The sequence below is a fragment of the Geotrypetes seraphini genome, chromosome 2, assembly GCF_902459505.1.
Source record: "Geotrypetes seraphini chromosome 2, aGeoSer1.1, whole genome shotgun sequence".
NCBI classification, from domain to species: domain Eukaryota; kingdom Metazoa; phylum Chordata; class Amphibia; order Gymnophiona; family Dermophiidae; genus Geotrypetes; species Geotrypetes seraphini.
Genome location: NC_047085.1, coordinates 265,136,570 through 265,155,797, shown reverse-complemented (window position 1 = coordinate 265,155,797; position 19,228 = coordinate 265,136,570). Strand labels below are relative to the sequence as shown.

General features: G+C 41.4%; 1 protein-coding gene across 2 annotated transcripts in view; it reads right to left on the bottom strand.

The window, feature by feature from the left end:
• The window catches only part of ANKRD54 (ankyrin repeat domain 54), a 66,683-nt gene that overhangs the window by 41,594 nt on the left and 5,861 nt on the right, over nucleotides 1–19,228 (bottom strand). For both annotated transcript variants that reach the window (XM_033929567.1, XM_033929566.1), the window contains exons 2-3: nucleotides 9,712–9,759; nucleotides 777–875 (exon numbers count right to left, since the gene is read on the bottom strand). In XM_033929567.1, the coding sequence (XP_033785458.1) occupies nucleotides 777–875; nucleotides 9,712–9,759 (147 nt within the window). The remainder of the gene's footprint in view (nucleotides 1–776; nucleotides 876–9,711; nucleotides 9,760–19,228) is intronic.

Sequence of the window (19,228 nt, the reverse complement as noted above, 5' to 3'; positions counted from 1 at the left end):
GAATCTAGATGATGTAGGGGTGGGGATAGAATTATCACCTCACAATCCTGACTGAAATAGCAAAACTGATTGGATCTCAACGGATTAAAATTCCTATTTTAAATATATATTTTTCCAGTATATAAAAAGTTTCCTTCCTTATATTAACAATTTTTTTTTTTTTAATAAATAGCATTATCTTTATCCCTACAAAGAAAATTAGCCAAAAGAAGAGAGGACATTTTTTCTCCATTCTCACTAACATTTATTCATTTATTTAGTCGATTTTCTAGCCCGTCCTCCCAGAAGAATCTACAACGGGTTACAATTTTACATACATAGTGAAAGGATAGCAACAAAGTTACAAAATTACATACAGCAAATATAAAGAACAACCGATAAGGCAATGAACGATAAGGCAATATGAGTATAGCAGCTAGAGATACAGTACATTTGTTGCATAGAGCAAATACTTTCAGTAAATACATAGTGGAAGGATAGTAACAAAGTTACAAATTCACACATAGCAGATATGCAGAGCAACCTACTGAAAGGTAACAGTGAGATAATTCCTATGTACTGTGTGTTGAAGCATTTTTCTGAATATTGATTGTTAATAGAATTAATGCTGTCTGTTTCTACTTGTCCTGATTTGTTCATTTTATGTATGTAACCATTTTGCTATAAAACGGTATAGAAATGTTTAAAATAAATAAATAATTAATAAAAATGTTAAGGAAGATGAACACAGTAGCAATATAAGTATAGCAGCTAGAGATACAATTGGTCAGACTTACCAATTCTGTCATTGCCATTACAAGAGGCAAAGTGTAGTGCTGTCCGGCCTTTGTCATCAGCTGCACAAGGATCAGCCCCACCTTCTAAAAGTCGCTCCACTGTTCTTACCAAGATAGATGGGAAATTGTTCATATTACAGCCTCAGTACCACAGACATAAAAAGAGATTAATGCTATTCTTCCACGTCTCTCTTTCTTTCCTTTATCCATGATGTACTCAACTTATTTGTCTCTATTCTTACAAAGATTGTATTTCTTCCCTTTTTTGACCTAATGTACCAGTTTGTCATGTCCCCCCTGTTATTTTTAAGTGTTTACTTCATGTTTTAATTATATAACTATTGGATTGTTATTCACTTAGTAATTCTAGATAAGCGATTTTATCAAGTTTTATTAAACTTGAACTTGATTAGGTTCTCACTTTAATAATATTTTTTCCAGTAGATAGGAATAATATGCTGAACCGTAGGGATGTCCATGCCTGCTCACAAGCATTCTGCATGTCAATCACAGCTTTTTGGTTCTTCCTCCTCCCCGGTCTCTGCTGCCCTCTTCAGTTTGTACCAAAGACAGCAGCAATCCTATAAGAAACAGGAGGAGGGGGTACAGGGAACTCCCCAAAACCAAGTGTCTGATCTGCTCAGATAAATGTAAAATAATCATTGAATGAACAGTAATGAAAGGAAAACATTAACAAGCCTCTGTTTTACTACTTGGGAGATTACAAACTAGGTACTTGGGACCTGGGTTGACCACTGCTGGAAACAGGATACTGGGCTTGATGGACCTTCAGTCTATCCCAGTATGGCAATTCTTATGTTCTTAAACATGAATGCAAGGAAAATACAAGTTAAACAAGAACATAACAGCCCGACATTTATGGAGCTCAAACATTCATAACTTAAGTATATACAGAGATGCTTCATAATCCCATAATCTGACTGACAGGAAATCTCAACTGTAACTGTAGAGAATGACATGAGGACAAATTTGTACCCGTCCCCATGGGATCTATCTCCATCCCTGTCCCAGTCATGCAAGCTCTGTCCTCATCTGCACAAGCCTCAAACATTAAAGTGGAGCAGGGACAGAACTCACAGATGGGATAGGGATGGAGACAAATTTATCCCCATGTCTTCTCTATGTGTGAAGCTGACCATTAAGAGGAATGATGAAGCCAATGGGAGAGAGAATTATGGGTAAAGAGATAAAGGTAAAAAAGCATATTACAATACTGGGTGTTTGTTTAGACTTGGCTTTACCTATGGGGAAGCAAATTGGGTGTATTATTCAGAAAGGTTATGCCCAAGTTCATATGCTGTATAGGCTAAAACCATATTTGAATAAGTATGATTTTCAAACTGTGGTCCAATCTTTGCTCTTGACAAAGTTGGATTATTGTAATTCCTTGTTTTAGGGCCTGCCTAAAACGTAATTGAAGGTTCTGCAGGTACTTATGAATCCTGTAGCTAGGGTGATTAGTGGGGTAGCAAGAGTAGCTCACATAACCCCCACATTGAAAAGTTTGCACTAGCAGCCAATTGAGCAAAGAATTCAATTCAAAGTGTTGTCCTTGGTACATCTAATAGTATATCAAACTGTGCCATTCTGGTTTCAATTTCTATGGGAGATTTATAAACCATTAGAAAAAAATACTCAAGGATTAGGGCCCGAATATATCCCTTATTCACTCAAAAACAAGCCCCACATGGACAAACGATACACACACCCAGCAACACTACAAGGCCTTACTTACAACCCACAACATTCACACTCCCCAAAGAGAAAGGGAAAAAGGAAAAAGAAAAGAAGTGGAGAAAAAGGCCTCAGTTCAGCTTCATCTGGCCAAAAAAACTCCACTCCTACAAAAGCTGTTTATGTATAAATGCTGAAAAATAGTCCAAGAAAACAGGGCAACTAAAGTAGCCTGCCAGGTGGTATCAAACAGCACACCTAATACAGATGGAAGTCAGTGGGTGAATGTAACAAAAGGCAGTATAGTCCAGCTCATAACATCCATAGCAAAAGCAAGAAAAAATAACTTAGTTGCTAATGGCCTCCAAATCCAGGCCAGGCAGTCCTTACACCCAACGGGGAACCCTCCGTTTCGCATCAAATCGCTGCGTCAGGGGTGTTCATATCATTGCTTCACATCCAGATATTCCAGACCCACCATACTCCCCAAACATCCTCACCACTTCATCGATCAAAACTGGATTTATAAACCCCCAAGGGCATTACGGTCTTAGGGGAAGATGAAATTGGTAGCACTGACAGCTAGTAATGTAAGATATGTGACAACTCAACTCCAAATGTTTTCCATTGCTGGAATATCATATAAGAACAAGCTTATTGGGCAATTAAGATTATGTGCAGATCATTACAGCTTTAATTGTAAATCATTTAGGTATGTTTTTGATAAACAATATATCAAAGAACAAATAAACTTGGAAGATGTTGAAAACCAAGCTGTTTGTAGATGCATATTTCTGATCTGTCTTTCCTAAAGTTGTTTGTTCACTTTGTACCATCTTTTTAAATATGTTATTGAAGAATCTGTAAATTTGTTTAAAAATGTGTTGTTAATATTTTGAAGAATGATTGTATTTTTTTGTTTTTTTCTTTATGTATGTTTATTTGGAAACTGCTGTGACTCCAAGCGGTATATTAAGTTTTTAAATAAATAACCTTTAGTCAGAGCAGAAGCATCAGATAATTGCTGGGCCCCCTATCCATGTCTATATCATGTCTATCTACTGGAAAAGATAAAGGTAAGAAACGAATCTCTTTTTCCAGTGCAATAAGAATGGTATGCCGACCCGTAGGGTCCCCAAACTCTCGGATGGGATAGAGAGGAGCCTGCTTATAGTACTGAGGACCCAAAAGTGGTATTCTCCCATGCTGCTATGTCCATCCTGTAAAATTTGGTGAAAGTATGAAGGAGGGACATAAGAACTACCATACTGGGACAGACCGAAGGTCCATCAAGCATAGTATCCTTTTTCCAGCAGTGGCCAACCCAGGTCCCAAGTACCTAGCTAGATCCCAAGTAGCAAAACAGATTCTAGGAATAAGCAGTGGATTTCCCCAATCCACCGCAACAGCCTATAGACTTCTCTTTTAGGAAATTATTCAAACCCTTTATAAACTCAGCTAAGCTAATTGATTTCACCGCATTCTCCAACAATGAATTCCAGAGTTGTGTGAAGAAATATTTTCACCGGTTTGTTTTAAATGTACTACTTAGTAACTTCATCTCATGCCCCCTAATCCTAGTATTTTTGGAAAAAGTGAACAAACGATTCACATCTACCCTTCCACTCCACTCATTATTTCATAGACCTCTATCATATCACCCCTGAGTCATCTCTTCTCCCAGATAAAGAGTTCTAGCTGCTTTAGCCTCTCCTCATAGGGAAGTCATCCTATCCCTTTTATCATTTTTGTTGCCCTCTTCTGTACCTTTTCTAATTCTGCTATCTTTTTTGAGATACAGCAACCAGAACTGCACACAGTATTCGAGGTGCAGCCGTACCATAGATCAATACAAGGGCATTATAACATTTTCATCTTTGTTTTCCATTCCTTTTCTGATAACTCCTAATACTCTATTTGCTTTCTTAAAGGCTGCTGCACATTGAGCTGAGGATTTCAACGTATCCTCAACAATGACACCTAGATCTTTTGCCTGGGCAGTGACTTCTAACACAGAACCCAGCATCACATAGCTATAGTTCGGGTTCCTCTTTCCCACATGCATCACTTTGCACTTGCTAACATTAAATGTCATCTGTCATTTTGATGCCCAGTCTTCCAGTCTCACAAGGTCCTTTTGCAGTTTTTCACAATGCTCTTGCGATTTAACAACTTCAAACAACTTTGTGTCATCAGCAAATTTAATTATCTCACAATTATTCCCATCTCTAGAGCATTGATAAATATGTTAAAAAGCAACGGTCCCAGCACAACCCCTGGGGAACCCCACTATTTACCCTTCTCCATTGAGAATATTGACTATTTAAACCCACTCTCTGTATTCTGTCTTTCAACCATTTCTCAATCCATAAAAAGACACTACACCTCCTATCCCATAACTTTCTAATTCCGTCAGAACATCTAACTGATCTACAAATCTCTTCGGGTGGAATTGCCAGAGCTTCCATCCAAGAGGAGACCATATCTCTTGTTGAATGCGCCTTCAAGGAAACAGGCAGTTGCTTGCCACAACCGATATAGGCAGAGAATATAACTCAAGTTTCAAGTTTATTATGACTTGATATACCGCTTTCAGTACCAAAGCGGTTTACATCTTTACAGAATTATAAAAATTAATTAAAAGTCAGGGAAAGGACAAATAAAAAGCAACTACTGAAACAAAACATTGAAACAAGAGGAAAAAAGGGTAAGGATACAATATTAAAATAAAAGGGGAAGGTACAGGAAAGAACGTCATGGGAGTGGGGTTTCTGAAATAGTCCTTCTTTTTAAAATTTTTAATATCTCAAATGCATCTTTAAAAAGAAAAGTTTTAAGATTGGATTTAAAGTTGTTTAAACTAGTTTCCTGTTGTAGGGTTAGGGGGGAGGGCATTCCATAATGTTGGTTTTTCGTGTTGTGTCATAGAACAGCTGTCGGACCGAGGGAATAGCAAGAAGATATTGCTGTGATGATCTCAGTGACCTTGAGGATTCGTAAGGAATCAGAAGTTCTACAAACTCTACAAATCCATCTAGAGATGGTAGCCTTGGACGCGGATCTGCCTTGTCTCACCCGATTGGTCAACTCAAAAAGATGGTCTGAGAGATGAAACTTATTGGTAACCTCTTGGTAACATAATAGCACTCTTCTGACGTCCAAAACCTTTAAGGCTTTGTCCTTTTTCTTGGATCATGTGGGGTGAAATACTGACAGTCTAACTTCTTGGTCGATATGGAATGCTGAAATAACCTTTGGTAAAAAGGAGGGAAACGTATGCAAAGTCACTCCTGTTTCCATGATCTGGAGAAACAATTCTCTAGACTGTTCTCTCCTGCTGAAGTAATTGTTACTATGAAGATTGCTTTAACTGCCAGATCCATGAGGGGAGGCTCTTCCATGTCCCTGCAAGACCACATTAAGATTTCAGGATGGAAACGATGCTTGAATCAGAGGTTGTAGTCTCAGTGCATCCTTCATGAGTCTGACTATGGGCTGCAAGCAAAGCGCTCTTCTTCTGGCCTCGGAAGCAGGAGAATCCTGCTACTTGAACTCTTAAGGGATGCCACCGCCATTCCCTTGTCAAGGTCCTCCTGCAGGGTCAGTATAGATGAGATGGGGGCATTGCCTGGCTCTAACTTTTCTTTGCTGCACCAGTACTAAAACATATCCCATGCCTCAGGATACACTGAAACTATTGTTGGCTTTTTGGCTTTAAGCAGCAGAGTAGCAATGACTACTTCTGAGTCCCCTTTGTGGACTAGCACTGTGTGCTCAAGAGCCATGCTTTAAGACCAAAGCGTCCCGGATCTTCTAGGGCAATTGGCCCTGCGAGAGCAAGTCTGGATGCACATAGAGTAAGACTTTGCTTTGTGACATGTCAATCTCCTTCTGCTCTCCTTGTGCAAGATATAACAGGATTTGTGTAGTATCCATTTTTAGAATCCACAGCGCATACAAATCTACATGCATTTCCTTTTAAATTGGGCAACATGGTGAACCTTAATAGAGCCATCAAGTTTACAGTTGACAGCATGTCGTGTGATCACATTTTTTTCTCCCTCCTCCCCCTCAGCTGATCTATTTAAACAGCAGTTAGCCCACAGCGTCTTGCTGGCAATTTGAGTTTGTTACATGTCAGTCTCCAGAGCCGTGGTATGTATAATTTATGAGCTTCTCTCCTCTGCTTTTGCCTAAAGATTGCATAACCTTTGTAGTCTAGTGTGAATTAGAGATTATACTCACACAGACTTGTTTTTAAATCTTATTTTTAGATACAACTGAACATCACGACCAGTAAAAGTATTTAGCTAATGAAGAACTGTAGATTTACACATGTCCACATCTGTTACTCTCTGATTTCCATTAACATCGGGTCTCCTGAAGCAGGATTCGAAACGGGGCCACGTTGGGACCCCCCAAAGACAATAAACAGACCTAAGTAACTTAGTGGTGGCAGTTTTAACTTTTACCAAATGAAGATATTTATTGCATAAAACAGAAAGACTTTGAAACTTTGTTTTTTCAAACATCTTTGGAGTTTTTGAGTGTGCCCATAAACTTGTTAAGTTTGCAGTGACTGGAAGGTGAACTCTTCTCCAAGGGAGGTTTAACAGCCTTCCCTTTAGAGTTTCATATTTCTGAGCAGTTTTTCAAGCCTAATTGGGTTACTTCTCAATCACTCCTTTTTTCTATTGAAGCCAGTTTGTTTTACTATATCCAATCCTCTTTCTGGTTTCCATTTTGTTTGTTACACTTCACCCTGTACCTCGCATCTTTGAAAATAAGTTTGTGCGTAAGCTTGACAGAGGAGATTATAAACTCTGGAATAAAGGCCCGAGAGGGCAAGTCTCCTTGTCCCTTAGGGTGGAGCAGATACCTATTCTTGGGTTGTGAAGCATCTACGCCCATGTTACAGTGCATAGAAGTGCTGTCCTGGGACCCCGGAAGGTATTTCACTCTCCCAATAGGCCCCCGATAGGGGGGAGGTGAAACCACTATTGATGCCTAACAGCCTGCGCTCAAACTTCTGACCTAGTCAAGGAAGCGAGCAAATGCTAAGGGCCCAGAACCCTAAGCTCCACAAATATTCATCAGGCAGACTGAACAGGTCCTGAAGTATGCACCTGCCAGCTGCAGACAAAGTCTGCTCCCCTCCAAGCAGGCACAGCTGGCTCTGCAGCCACATAAAACTGTAAACAACCGAAAAACACTGCAAAAAACAAAGAAAAAAGGGAGCAGATCAGAACGACACCTTCATGCTTGCCTGCACAAGAAGAAATGAAGAGAGCAGCAGAAAATGGGGAGAAGGAGGAGCTGAAAAACTGCAATCGATATCTTCTACAGAATACTCACAAGCAGGCATGGACAAACTACGGTTCAGCATACCATTCCTATTGCACTGGAAATAAATTTATGTTCAAAATCCTAGTTTGAAATCATCTGCGCATATATATCCAGATAACCTATATGAACAGTCAAATTTTTTCACAAATGCTGTTTTTATAACTCAGTATAACTTATTACTGAAAAAAATAAATGCTAACTAGCACCAACTTACAAATTCACTTAAAATGGATTTTTATGTAGAACCTGTGCAGCAGTGTGCCAGATTTAGCTTAGCCACTTTATTGAACAAACTGGGTGGCCCATATTAGTCTATCTGCTATGTTAAGTAATGCATATTAGCTAAAAGCTCTAGAGTTGCTATACCATGTGCTATACCAAGGCTTGGTAAACCTTAGATGCTAGGTTGCTGCCATGGCACCCAAGATTTTTGTGTACCATTGTCATTTAAACAGGAACTGTTGGCCTGCACCATGTTTGAGCTGTACAGTGCAGAACTCCTGTACTGTTCTTGCAAGACTCAAACTCACCAACAGCAAAGAAGAAACAGACCACAAGGTGAGGGATGCCAGGAAAGCTTCGTGTGGCAGAGCAGAAAGACGGTGGGGGTTAAATTGCAAGGAATGGAAGGAGGAACCAAAGTGTAAGAGAAGGGAAGAGAGACTTGAGACAGGGTTGTAATTGACAGAGGATAACTTTTAGGGAATTTGAGAGACCGCAAGAGACTGACTGAATTTTGGTTTTGGGTCTGGGTTTCAACTGTAATCATAGAACTCTTCTCCCCTTGCAATCACTTTCAGCCCCATCCCCAAGCAGAAGATGGGCTAGGTGGCAGCTCCCTTCTAGGCCTTTGGTGGTTTGTGAGCACAGGAGCATACCCTCTCACTCCTGCTCGTACCCGACTCAGAAAATGGCTTGTGAGACTATCACAGGAGATCCCAGCAGCCATCTTGAGAATGAAACTGGCATAGGCAAGAGAGATCCTCACTTGTTCTTACTCAGTGACACAGCAAAGGGAAGGCCGTTCAGAGTGCTGCTGCTGCTTTAGGAGGCTTTGGAGGTATGTCAGGTCTCACCAAGGTGTGTGTGGGGGGGGGGTCGCTGAATCAGCGAGTCTGATTTTCTTGGACGATGAAGCGATTCACCAAAGTGAATCGGGCAGCACTACTGTAGACAGGGTAGCTAGGTAAGAATGAGAGAGAGACTGGGTAGAGACTAATTGGGAAACTAAAAAAAGAAGAAGCTGGGGGGATGAGGTCTGCTGGCCATGTGCTTTAGCCAGCAGTATTCAGTGGTGTATTACAGAACCTACTTTAGTAAGTATTTAAGTTTATTAAAATATTTGATACACCACCTTATAGGAATGTCTAAGCAATTTACAATCAATCAATCAAATAATGATTAAAAGAAAGTAACTACAATAATACATACAGTAGAGGGCAATATTTTCTAAAGTGTGGTATTGTGCATTGTGTGTTACTGACTACAGGTCCCATGATATACAACGAGTCTTATTTACTAACATACAATAAATCTAGCCGAAAGATGTTTTATTATTTTTATTGACGTGATTGATAATTATTTTTTTTTGTAAATGTTAGGTTTAATGATTTTGGATGTTTTTACTGTAAGTCAAACATCAAAATAATTATTTTAAATAAATAGTAAATTAAATCCTAAGGAAACTGCAATAGTTCAAAGGAGAACATTTCTCCCCTTAAATGTTTTTGGAAGCTGAGGGGGCATTGGGAGTTTGAAGGTATTCTTAGTCACTGGCACCTAGATTCTAAGATCTTTTGTCAAGGCCTGTGCTATACTGTAAAATATTATCAGCGGATAACTCTAAAACAACTGGGTAGCCTTGTACTAGCAAGCATGATTCTCAGAATCTCACCTGTTTCCAAGTCATTTGCATTGGCCGCTTCTCGCAACCTTTTCAAAACTGCAAATAAAAAAAAAGAGAAATACATATAACCAGATCATGACAAAGGGAGAAAGGGTACAAGTAGTGTCAGGCACCAACATAAGGGAGCAAAGTATGAAAGAAAACAGAGAATAAGTGCACATGAAGAAAGACTGAGCAACAGTCACCTTAAGAAAAAGGAGGGAAAGAAAAGCTAAGCATATGAGGGAAAGAGAGCAATGTACAACAAGTTGACAGCATTCTTCCTCTCCATACCAGGCACACACATTCCAGTAAAACCCTTTTATATTTGAGCAAATTTAGGAGTACACAAATCCAGTTTATTTTTCAAACAGCTTTCAGAACAGGAGACCTATGCAATCATGCTGTGTTTATCCTCATGACACCAAATTCTCATGGAATGTCAGAGGGGGTCAACAGAAATCAGGTAAGGGTTCCCCCCCAAAAAAAAAATCTTTATGTTCCATGAACACATGTGCACAACTACCATTTCCTAATAGTTTGTCTGTTTTCATCAATATCAAAATTTTAATGTCGGGAGATAATTGAAGTGGTATTTTGGGGGAAATCCACACATTCTGCAAATACAAGCAATTGTGCCACCTCATAACATTTTAGATTTGCATTTAATCCACAATCTGCAGAAATGTTTCAGGAGATGCCAGGGTCCAAGAAGGTCAGATGTGGGTGTTTTCCCCCCAGATCCTAGCAGATTTGCACATACAAAGAAAACTAAATTTGTATTAGTTTTGTTTGGAATGTCTAGTTTTGGATAAATAAATTACTGCAAGGAGATTTAAACTCACAAAATGATGGATGGGTTTTCTTTGTGTGCTAGATAATTCCTATTCAAAAAAGGTGCTGGCCAGGAATTTCTAACTCTGGAATGTATCTCCTTAGTAATGCCAGACCAGCTTAGGCATCTAAAACATACAGTGGATTTTCTCTTTTCTTTATTTTATACTTATAATTTCTACCACTCTCTGCGTAAGGAAGTTCTTCTTCACCCAGAGAGTGGTAGAAATCTGGAATGCTCTTCTGGAGTCTATTATACGGGAAAACACCCTCCAGGGATTCAAGACAAAGTTGGACAAGTTCCTGCTCAACTGGAACGTACGCAGTGAGGCTGGACTCATTTAGAGCATTGGCATTTGACCTGTGGGCCGCCATATGAGCAAACTGCTGGGCACAATGGACCACTGGTCTGACCTAGTAGCGGCAATTCTTATGTTCTTATAAATATCAAGAAACATCTTGAACAGAAAAGTTCCCATATAACAAACCAAGAAGCATCAATACAGCACAATCAACTAAGAAAATAGAAAATTATAGACCACAAAAAAGGGAAAAAAGGAGGGAGGGAATCTCCCCCCCCAAAAAAAATATCCCAGAGAAAATGCAAGAAACATCAAAAGAAAAGAGCAGACTAAGGGCCCCTTTTACAAAGCTGACATAGCAATTCTCCTGTGGCAAATGCATCAAAGGAACTGAATGGGTTTTGGTGCATTTGCCGCAGGGAAATTGCTACCGCAGCTTTGTAAAAGGAGTCCTAAGTAAATGAATGTTCCTATATCTCAAGCTACATTTATATATTACCAGATAAGATTCTTAGATCTTAAAGATTTGCAAATATACTGGTTCATAGAAAGTATAAGCAACACCTTTCAGATAAAGATGTCCTTTTTTCTTTTACTACTTTTTACATTAAGCATATTAAAAGAAAAGAAATTTACCCCTCCTCAAAAAGCAAGATACCAGTTTTGAATCAATGTAATCAGAACATCACAAAGAATAAAATGGGCTTCTCAAAGCATTTGCCAGACTGTAGAACTGTGCTCTCTGTTGAATGTTACCAATTTCTTTTGTTATTTTACTGTGTAGATAGTATCTTAAGAATCAACAGCTGTCCACACAGATGCTCAAACCCTAGCGCTGCTGTAACTGTAATTGTGCTTGATTCTATAGAAGTGCTTCTTAATACTCATTTGACTCAAAGTTCTTTTTTCAAAGTATTATAGCAAATAAAAGTTAAAAAGAAATCATTCATAGGGTAGGTCATGTCTGTCAATCTGCCAGTTATGCTGTATCAGCACCTGAATTAGAGGAGGTTTTATCTCCCGCTTTGGGCTCCTGTAGCAGTTGTATTTTTCTGTGCTTTGAGGTTGGCTGAGTTATCAGTTGCATGCACAATGTAGCTGACTAGTAGAGGAAGATACTGGTAGCAGAGGACGGACACAGATGTGCTGGAAAAATGGCTGATGATGGCAGCAAGAAACAGCTGCTACTGAAGAGAGAAAAAGGAGAGCCCTATAGGCCTCCTTTCTAGCCACATACTAAGTCGCAAATATGTTGAAGGGTTTTATTGTAAATATAAAGGCCCTGATTCTGTATAGGATGCCCGGGAGGGGTATTCTATACAGAATTGGGCCTACACTAACCCCGATTCTGTAACCGGCGTCCATGTTACAGACGCCAGTTAGAGAATCGGGTTAGAGTAGACACGGCCGCTATACTTATTGCGGCAAGGGATCTCCCTGCCGCGATAAGTATAGCGGCCGTCTGTCCGATCGCCGGCAGAAGAGTGCCCAATCCCTCCTGTCGGAACGCCCCCCCCCAAAACTCTTGATCACTGGCAGGAGGGTGCCCAACCCCTCCTGCCGGAACGCTGCACCTCCTCTGGACCCCCCACGCTAATGACCCCCCCAATAACCCCCCCTAACCTCCCCCCAACTAACCTCTAAATTGTTGGCCGGCCGGCCAGGTCTTGCTGCCGTCCAGCCAGCAGGCCCGCCTCGTCGAAATGAGACAGACCCACCCCTTTCCGGCCCATCCCCGCTAAGTCTAAGGCCTGATTGGCCCAGACTCTAGGAGCCTGGACCAATCAGGCCTTAGGATTATCGTGTCCGCCCATCCCCGCTAAGCCTAAGGCCTGATTGGACCAGGCGCCTAGAGCATGGGCCAATCAGGCCTTAGACTTAGCAGTGATGGGCCGGGAAGGGGCGGGCCTGCCTCATTTCGACGAGGCGGGCCTGCTGGCTGGACGGCAGCAAGACCCGGCCGGCCGGCCAACAATTTAGAGGTTAGTTGGGGAGGAGGTTAGGGGGGTCATCGGGGGGGAGGGGTGTGGCTTTCCAGCAGGAGGGGTTGGGCACCCTCCTGCCGGCAATTGGGAGTTTGGGGGGGGGTTTCCAGTAGGAGGAGTTGGGTACCCTCCTGCCAGCGATCGGGGGTGTTGGGGGGGGCGGCCTTCCTGCAGGAGGGGTTGGGCACCCTCCTGCCGGCGATCGGACAGGCTGCCGCTATACTTATTGCGGCAGGGAGATCCCTTGCTGCGATAAGTATAGCGGCTGTGTCTACTTACAATGTAGGCCAGCATTTTGCTGGCCTACATTGTAAGCGTTTCTTTCTCTACTAGGGAGACACGTAGAGCCGCCTAGATTTGCCTAAGGCCCTTAGGCAAGCTTAGGCGGTCTTGCGGGCCTCCCTAAGCTCCCATAGGCGCCATCAATATAGGCGGCCTGCCTGGGGAGCATTTTTTTATTTTGAACGTGCATCCCGATTGGCTGATTAGACAGCTGTAGGATGCCTACAGGTGCCTAAAATCGGGACGCACTTTGCAGAATCAAAGCCAAAGTGTTTACTTGCTGGAAAAAAGGATAAAGGATGCATTATATTGTGTCATTTTCCCCTGCATGTAAACATTTATATTTATAGTAAAACTCTGACATATTTGCAAAGCAGTGTGCAAAATCCACGAGAAGGAACAAAGAACCATTAGCAATGCAAAAAGAGGCTTACATACTATCCTGTGCTGTTTGCAGTCAGTCACATATTATTTAAATATTGTGAGCATTAGGTCAAATCAGCTCACTATCTATAAATGTATAGTTAAAATAATTTACATTAAAATGATAATAGAAGATTAGGTTTTCACCTTCAATAACCTTCTTTCTGTTAGTGCCTGGAGGATTCAGTACACTAGGGGCTAGATTCTCAAAAATTTTCGTTAAAAACTGATGGGCCGCTGTCGCAGCTATTATTGTAGTGATTTTTAAAAAGTGAATCATTCTCCAAAAACCATGCATGCAAATGAGGTTGGCGGAGAGTAATGAAGATTCGCTAAATTTGTATGTGCCCATTGCTGGTGAAAGCAGTGGGCACATACACAGAATAAATGCAAACCCCCCCTACAAAACCCCCTAAACAAAATCGAGCCACTGAAGGCAAGCAACCCCCACTCGACATCCCCCCAGCAGCATATCTTAATAAAAGGACCCCTAAGTATCTTAATAAAAAATTCAGCCTGCAACTTAGTCTATGTTTTAGATTTCGGCCCCTTATGTGATTGAGTTCGACATCCCTGGCATACAAGAAAAGAACCTCATACCAACTGTGAAACATGGAGGTAGAAGTATCAAGGTTTAGGGAGGACCTGGCTAGCTCACCATCATAGAATCCACCATGAATTCTACCGTGTATCAGAGAGTGCTTGAGGAACTTGTGAAATCATTTGTAAGAAAATTAAAGCTGAAGCGGAACTGGACCCTGCAACAGAACAATGACCCAAAACATACCAGTAAATCCACCAAGGACTGGTTGAAAACTAAGAAATGGAGAATCTTAGAGGGGCCGAGTCAAAGCCCCGATCTTAATCCCACTGAGATGCTATGGGGTGATTTGAAATGGGCTTTATATGAAAGAAATACCTCAAACATATCACAGCTGAAAGAATTCTGCATTGAAGAGTGGGCCAAACTTTCCTCAGACCGATGTCAGAGACTGGTAGATGGCTACAAGAAGCATCTCACTACAGTTATTTCAGCCAAAAGGGGTAACACTAGCTATTAAGGTGTAGAGTGTTCTAATTTATTCCTCAGTTAGAATACACATTTTTGTGGATATCTTTTGTTTCATGAGTAAATCAAGGAAAAATTTTGTTGTTTACCTGCAATGACATCATTTTCTTTTCCAGAGATAAATAAAAAAAAGCTTTGACATCAATATGTGAACATTTAAGAAAGAACTGAATATTTCATGGGGTGTCCTAATTTTTTCACATTACTGTAGAGGCTGAAGTGATCCCAACTGGGTTTTCCTCAATTCCATCTTTAGTGAAGCCACTGGAGATCACATTAGAATCTATTTGGCAAATGTGGTGCATAAATTCAATAAAATGTAATGAATGAATAATAAAAGCAGTTAGAACATTAGACTTGGGAACCTAGGTTAAGCTGCCCAGTCATTGGCTTGGGAACCAGACAGACACCCACTGAAGGCTTTGGAACCTCAGTGAAGAAACCAAAACTAAAGACTTGGGAACCTGAACTAAGAGATCCTCCTGTGCCTGGTATTGCACAGCTATCGGGCATGACCTCATTGGTGAGGAGGTTGCTGGTTCAAATTTCTTGAACTAGTAGTGACAATGCCACCATGGACCAACACAATCAAATAGTTTCCTCATAAAAAATGCAAAACAGTTTATAACTTGAAGAGTTGACAATATTTTGGATGTTAATGTATGCAATTATTATGGAAACCAATTACCTTTGACCCTTATTTTCAGGCACTGTTTGCTTTTGTTGAAAAACAAAGCCAACTTTTTCTAATAGAATGTTAATAGAGTTTGAAAATGTTTCCAGAATATTATTTTTTGTAAAAGCTGGTTAAAAATATCCAATATTTGACATTTTTTGAAAAAATGACAAACTTTAAATTGAAATTAAAAGTAATAAGATTACCTTATAAGTTGAAATCGTATATTTGAGAACAAAATCATGTCACAAAATAACATACAAAATTTTAGGGGAATAGCTTCATTATTACAGGAGCCACAGAAGGCTAAACTTTGAAGTATTTTAGCATGGTCCATTTTTTCGGCCACTTTAAGGTTTTTTTTTCATACATCAGTTTCAAAATCTGAAAATCCACATTAGTTCCATTGAATAGATTGTAAAAAGTGTTCAAGGCCCGTTTAAAAGCCCACCTCTTTAAGAGTGCTTTCAACTCCTAACTCTTCTCACCTTGGGTTCTGCATCCCCAATATGTCATGTCTGTCTGTCCAAGTTAGATTGTAAGCTCTTCCGAGCAGGGACCACCTATAAATGTCAAAATGTACAGCTCTGCGTACGCCTTTTAGTGCTATATAAGTGATAAGTAGTAGTAAAATAAGATTGAGGCTAAGCAAATGAAACTTGGCAATGGCCAAGAAAATATTTTGACTCAAAAGTTGCGAAAATTGTGCAAGGATACTGTACATGGTCATGGTATGGTATCAAAGATCTATCCCTCCTCTTTTAGAAAACCACAGAAACATTTTTTAGCGCATGGTTGGCGTGCTAAATGCTCAGTACTGCTCCCAACGCTCATAGAGTCCTATGAACATCAGGAGCAGTGCAGAGCATTCAGCATGCCAGCCTGCGCTAAAAACCACTTTCATGGTTTTGTAAATGGAGGGGTGTATCTCACAAGTATTCCACTGGTGATCTTAAACTTTACCAGAGTTCATTTGGGTCATGTAAGATTCAGCATAGAGAATGACACGGGGAAAAAATCTGTCCCCGTCACCGCCCCGTCCCCGGCCCACCATCCTCTGCACCGCCCTGTCACCGCCGTTCCCTTCACCGCCCCGTCACCGTCACTGCCATCCCTTTCACCGTCCCGTCACCGCCATCCCATTCACCGCCCCGTCACTGTCCCCGCAGCATCCATATAAGCCTTAGAGTAATTTAGCTTATTCCGTTCTTATAAATCAAAGTTCCTGCTGCTGAACTAGAGAAATAGATGTTCAGCTGGCAGGGCTTTGTTTATAAATTTTTATCAACACAACTAATATACCACCATAATGTTTCCGACAGAGGACAAGTATGCAATAAATGCATTTTGCTGTTTCAATGCCAGTGCTCAGCAGAACAACAGACAGCAAAAATATCCAATGTTGTTCCTTCTATGAGCAATATTTAAATTATGAGGAACAACATTGGGTATTTTTGCTGAATTGTGTGACACCATTTGGGCTGAACATGAAGATTGAAAATGCCTGGTTAGCCCTGGACAGATGATTTGAACAGCCAGGAGCCTGTCCTGGCCATTTAAATCATTTTGAATATCTAGTCCAATGCTAACAAAATTAGGGTGATTATAGAAACATAGAACTTTGTTGATCACTAAAAACAGAGGAGACTAAGGGTCTATCAAGCCCAGCATCCTGTCTTTGACATTGGCCAGTCTTGGTCTTTGGAACTGCCCATTGTGTCAGAAGCAATAGGGATTAAGTGACTTGCCCAGGGTCACAAGGAGTGTAGCTCTAACCACTGGATTTAGAAGTTGGCTTCTTTTGGGATCTTTAACTCATCGTCTGCTAGGACTCGAATCTGAGTCCGTGGCACCTAACACAGAATGGAATTAGTATGGCAAAGTAATGAAGAATGGTCCAGCAGCCCCCACCCTCCCTCCACCTCACCTTATATTCCTTCCGAGTTTGCCGGCTTCCTTTTTCCCAAGCCGCACGCGTTCAAAAAAGCCCTGCACGCGCGGCTGCGCGTGTCAATCAAACTTCTCCTAAACTAAAACTAAACTAAATCTTGGGTTTATATACCGCATCATCTCCACAAGTGGAGCTCGACACGGTTTACATGGTTTGGGAAAGAACGGAACTCCAATGGAATTATATAAGTAGTAAGAAGAGAAGTTAGGTGTAAGAGTACCAGGGATGGGACGGGGTTACATTTTGGAGAAGAGCCAGGTCTTCAGATGCTTACGGAATAGTAGAAGGGAGCTCAAGTTGCGGAGAGGGGAAGAGAGACTATTCCAGAGCTGAGCGATTCTGAAGGGGAGGGAGGACCCAAGTTTACCAACAAGGGAGATGCCTTTTAAGGAGGGGTAGGATAATTTTAGTTTTTGCGTGCATCTAGTGGAAATTGGATTTGAAGAATTCCAGGATAGAGGAATAAGAGGAGGAAGGATGCCGTGGAGGATCTTGAAGGTTAGGCAGGCACATTTAAAGTGGACCCTGGAGATAACAGGAAGCCAGTGGAGCTTGGACAGGAGCGGTGAGACATGGTCAAATTTACTTTTTGAGAAGATAAGCTTAGCCGCGGTGTTCTGGATTCTTTGGAGTCTATGGAGGCTTTTCTTTGTTAAGCTTAGGTAAATGGAATTGCAATAATCCAATCTGGAGAGGATGATGGATTGTACGAGGACGGCAAAGTGTTTTTGGTGGAAGCAGGACCTCACTTTCCTCAGCATGTGAAGGCTGCAAAAGCATTTTTTTATCAGGGAGTTGAGGTGGTCATTGAAGGATAGTGAGGAGCCTATGGTGATGCCCAGAACTTTGCTAGAGAACTCCAACTGTAGAGAGGAGCCTGTGGACAATGGGATGGAGGTGGGTAGTTGGTCAAGTTTAGGGCCGAGCCAAAGTAGTTTGGTTTTGGACTCATTCAGTTTCATTTGTACAGTGAGAGCCCAGGATTGAAGGTTGGTTATGCATGAGGAGATGTTTGCTGCGAGATTGGTGAGGTTCGCGTCGGTCTCGAGGAGGACCAGGATATCGTCGGCGTAAGTGTAAAGTATTTCTAGGGGGGATAGGTGGAGGAGATTCAGGGAGGACATATAAATGTTGAAGAGGATAGGGGATAGGGGGGAACCTTGTGGGACTCCACATGTCGGTTTCCATGGGGAGGATGAGGTGCCATTCTTGGTAACGGTGTAAGAGCGAGAACGTAAGAAGTTCGAGAACCAGTCAAGGACTGTGGAGCTAATGCCTATCTCGGAGAGTTGGAAGATTAGAATGTCATGATGGACAACGTCAAAGGCTGCAGAGAGGTTGAATTGAAGGAGAACGGCAAATTTTTTGTGAGAATGAAGTTGTTGAATCTTCGAGATTAGGGAGGCCAGGAGGGATTCAGTACTGAAGTTGGGTCTGAAGCCGTATTGATAGGGTAAGAGAATAGAGAATCTTTCCAGGTAGGATGAGAGTTGGGAGGAGACGATGGACTCAAGCAGTTTGGTTAGGAGAGGAATGTTTGCTATTGGGCGATAATTGGATGGAATGGAGGGATCTAGGTCAGCTTTTTTCAGTAGGGGGGTCAATGCAATGTGTCCCATTTCTGGGGAGAAGAGGCCCGATAATAGGGCAGAATTTATGAGTTTGGTGAGGGATGAGATGGCCTGTGTGGGTATTTTCTCAAATAGATAGGATGGGAATGGGTCCAAGGTGCAGTTACAGGATTTCAATTTCAGGCAGAGCTTGAGGACCTGCGATTCAGATACTTGCTCAAAGGCAGTCCAGGATCTGTTGACTGGGACAGGGGTGGAGACATTTAGAGTAGGATTGGGGGTGGCGGACACCAGAGAGTTGTAGGAGACTGCGGGAGGGAAGGAGCTTCTTAAGGAGGTGACCTTTCCATTGAAGAAGTTTGCTAGTAGATCGGCTGATGGGGAGGAGGGAAGTATAGAAGGGTTGTTGTTAGGAGTTAAGGAGCGCCAGATA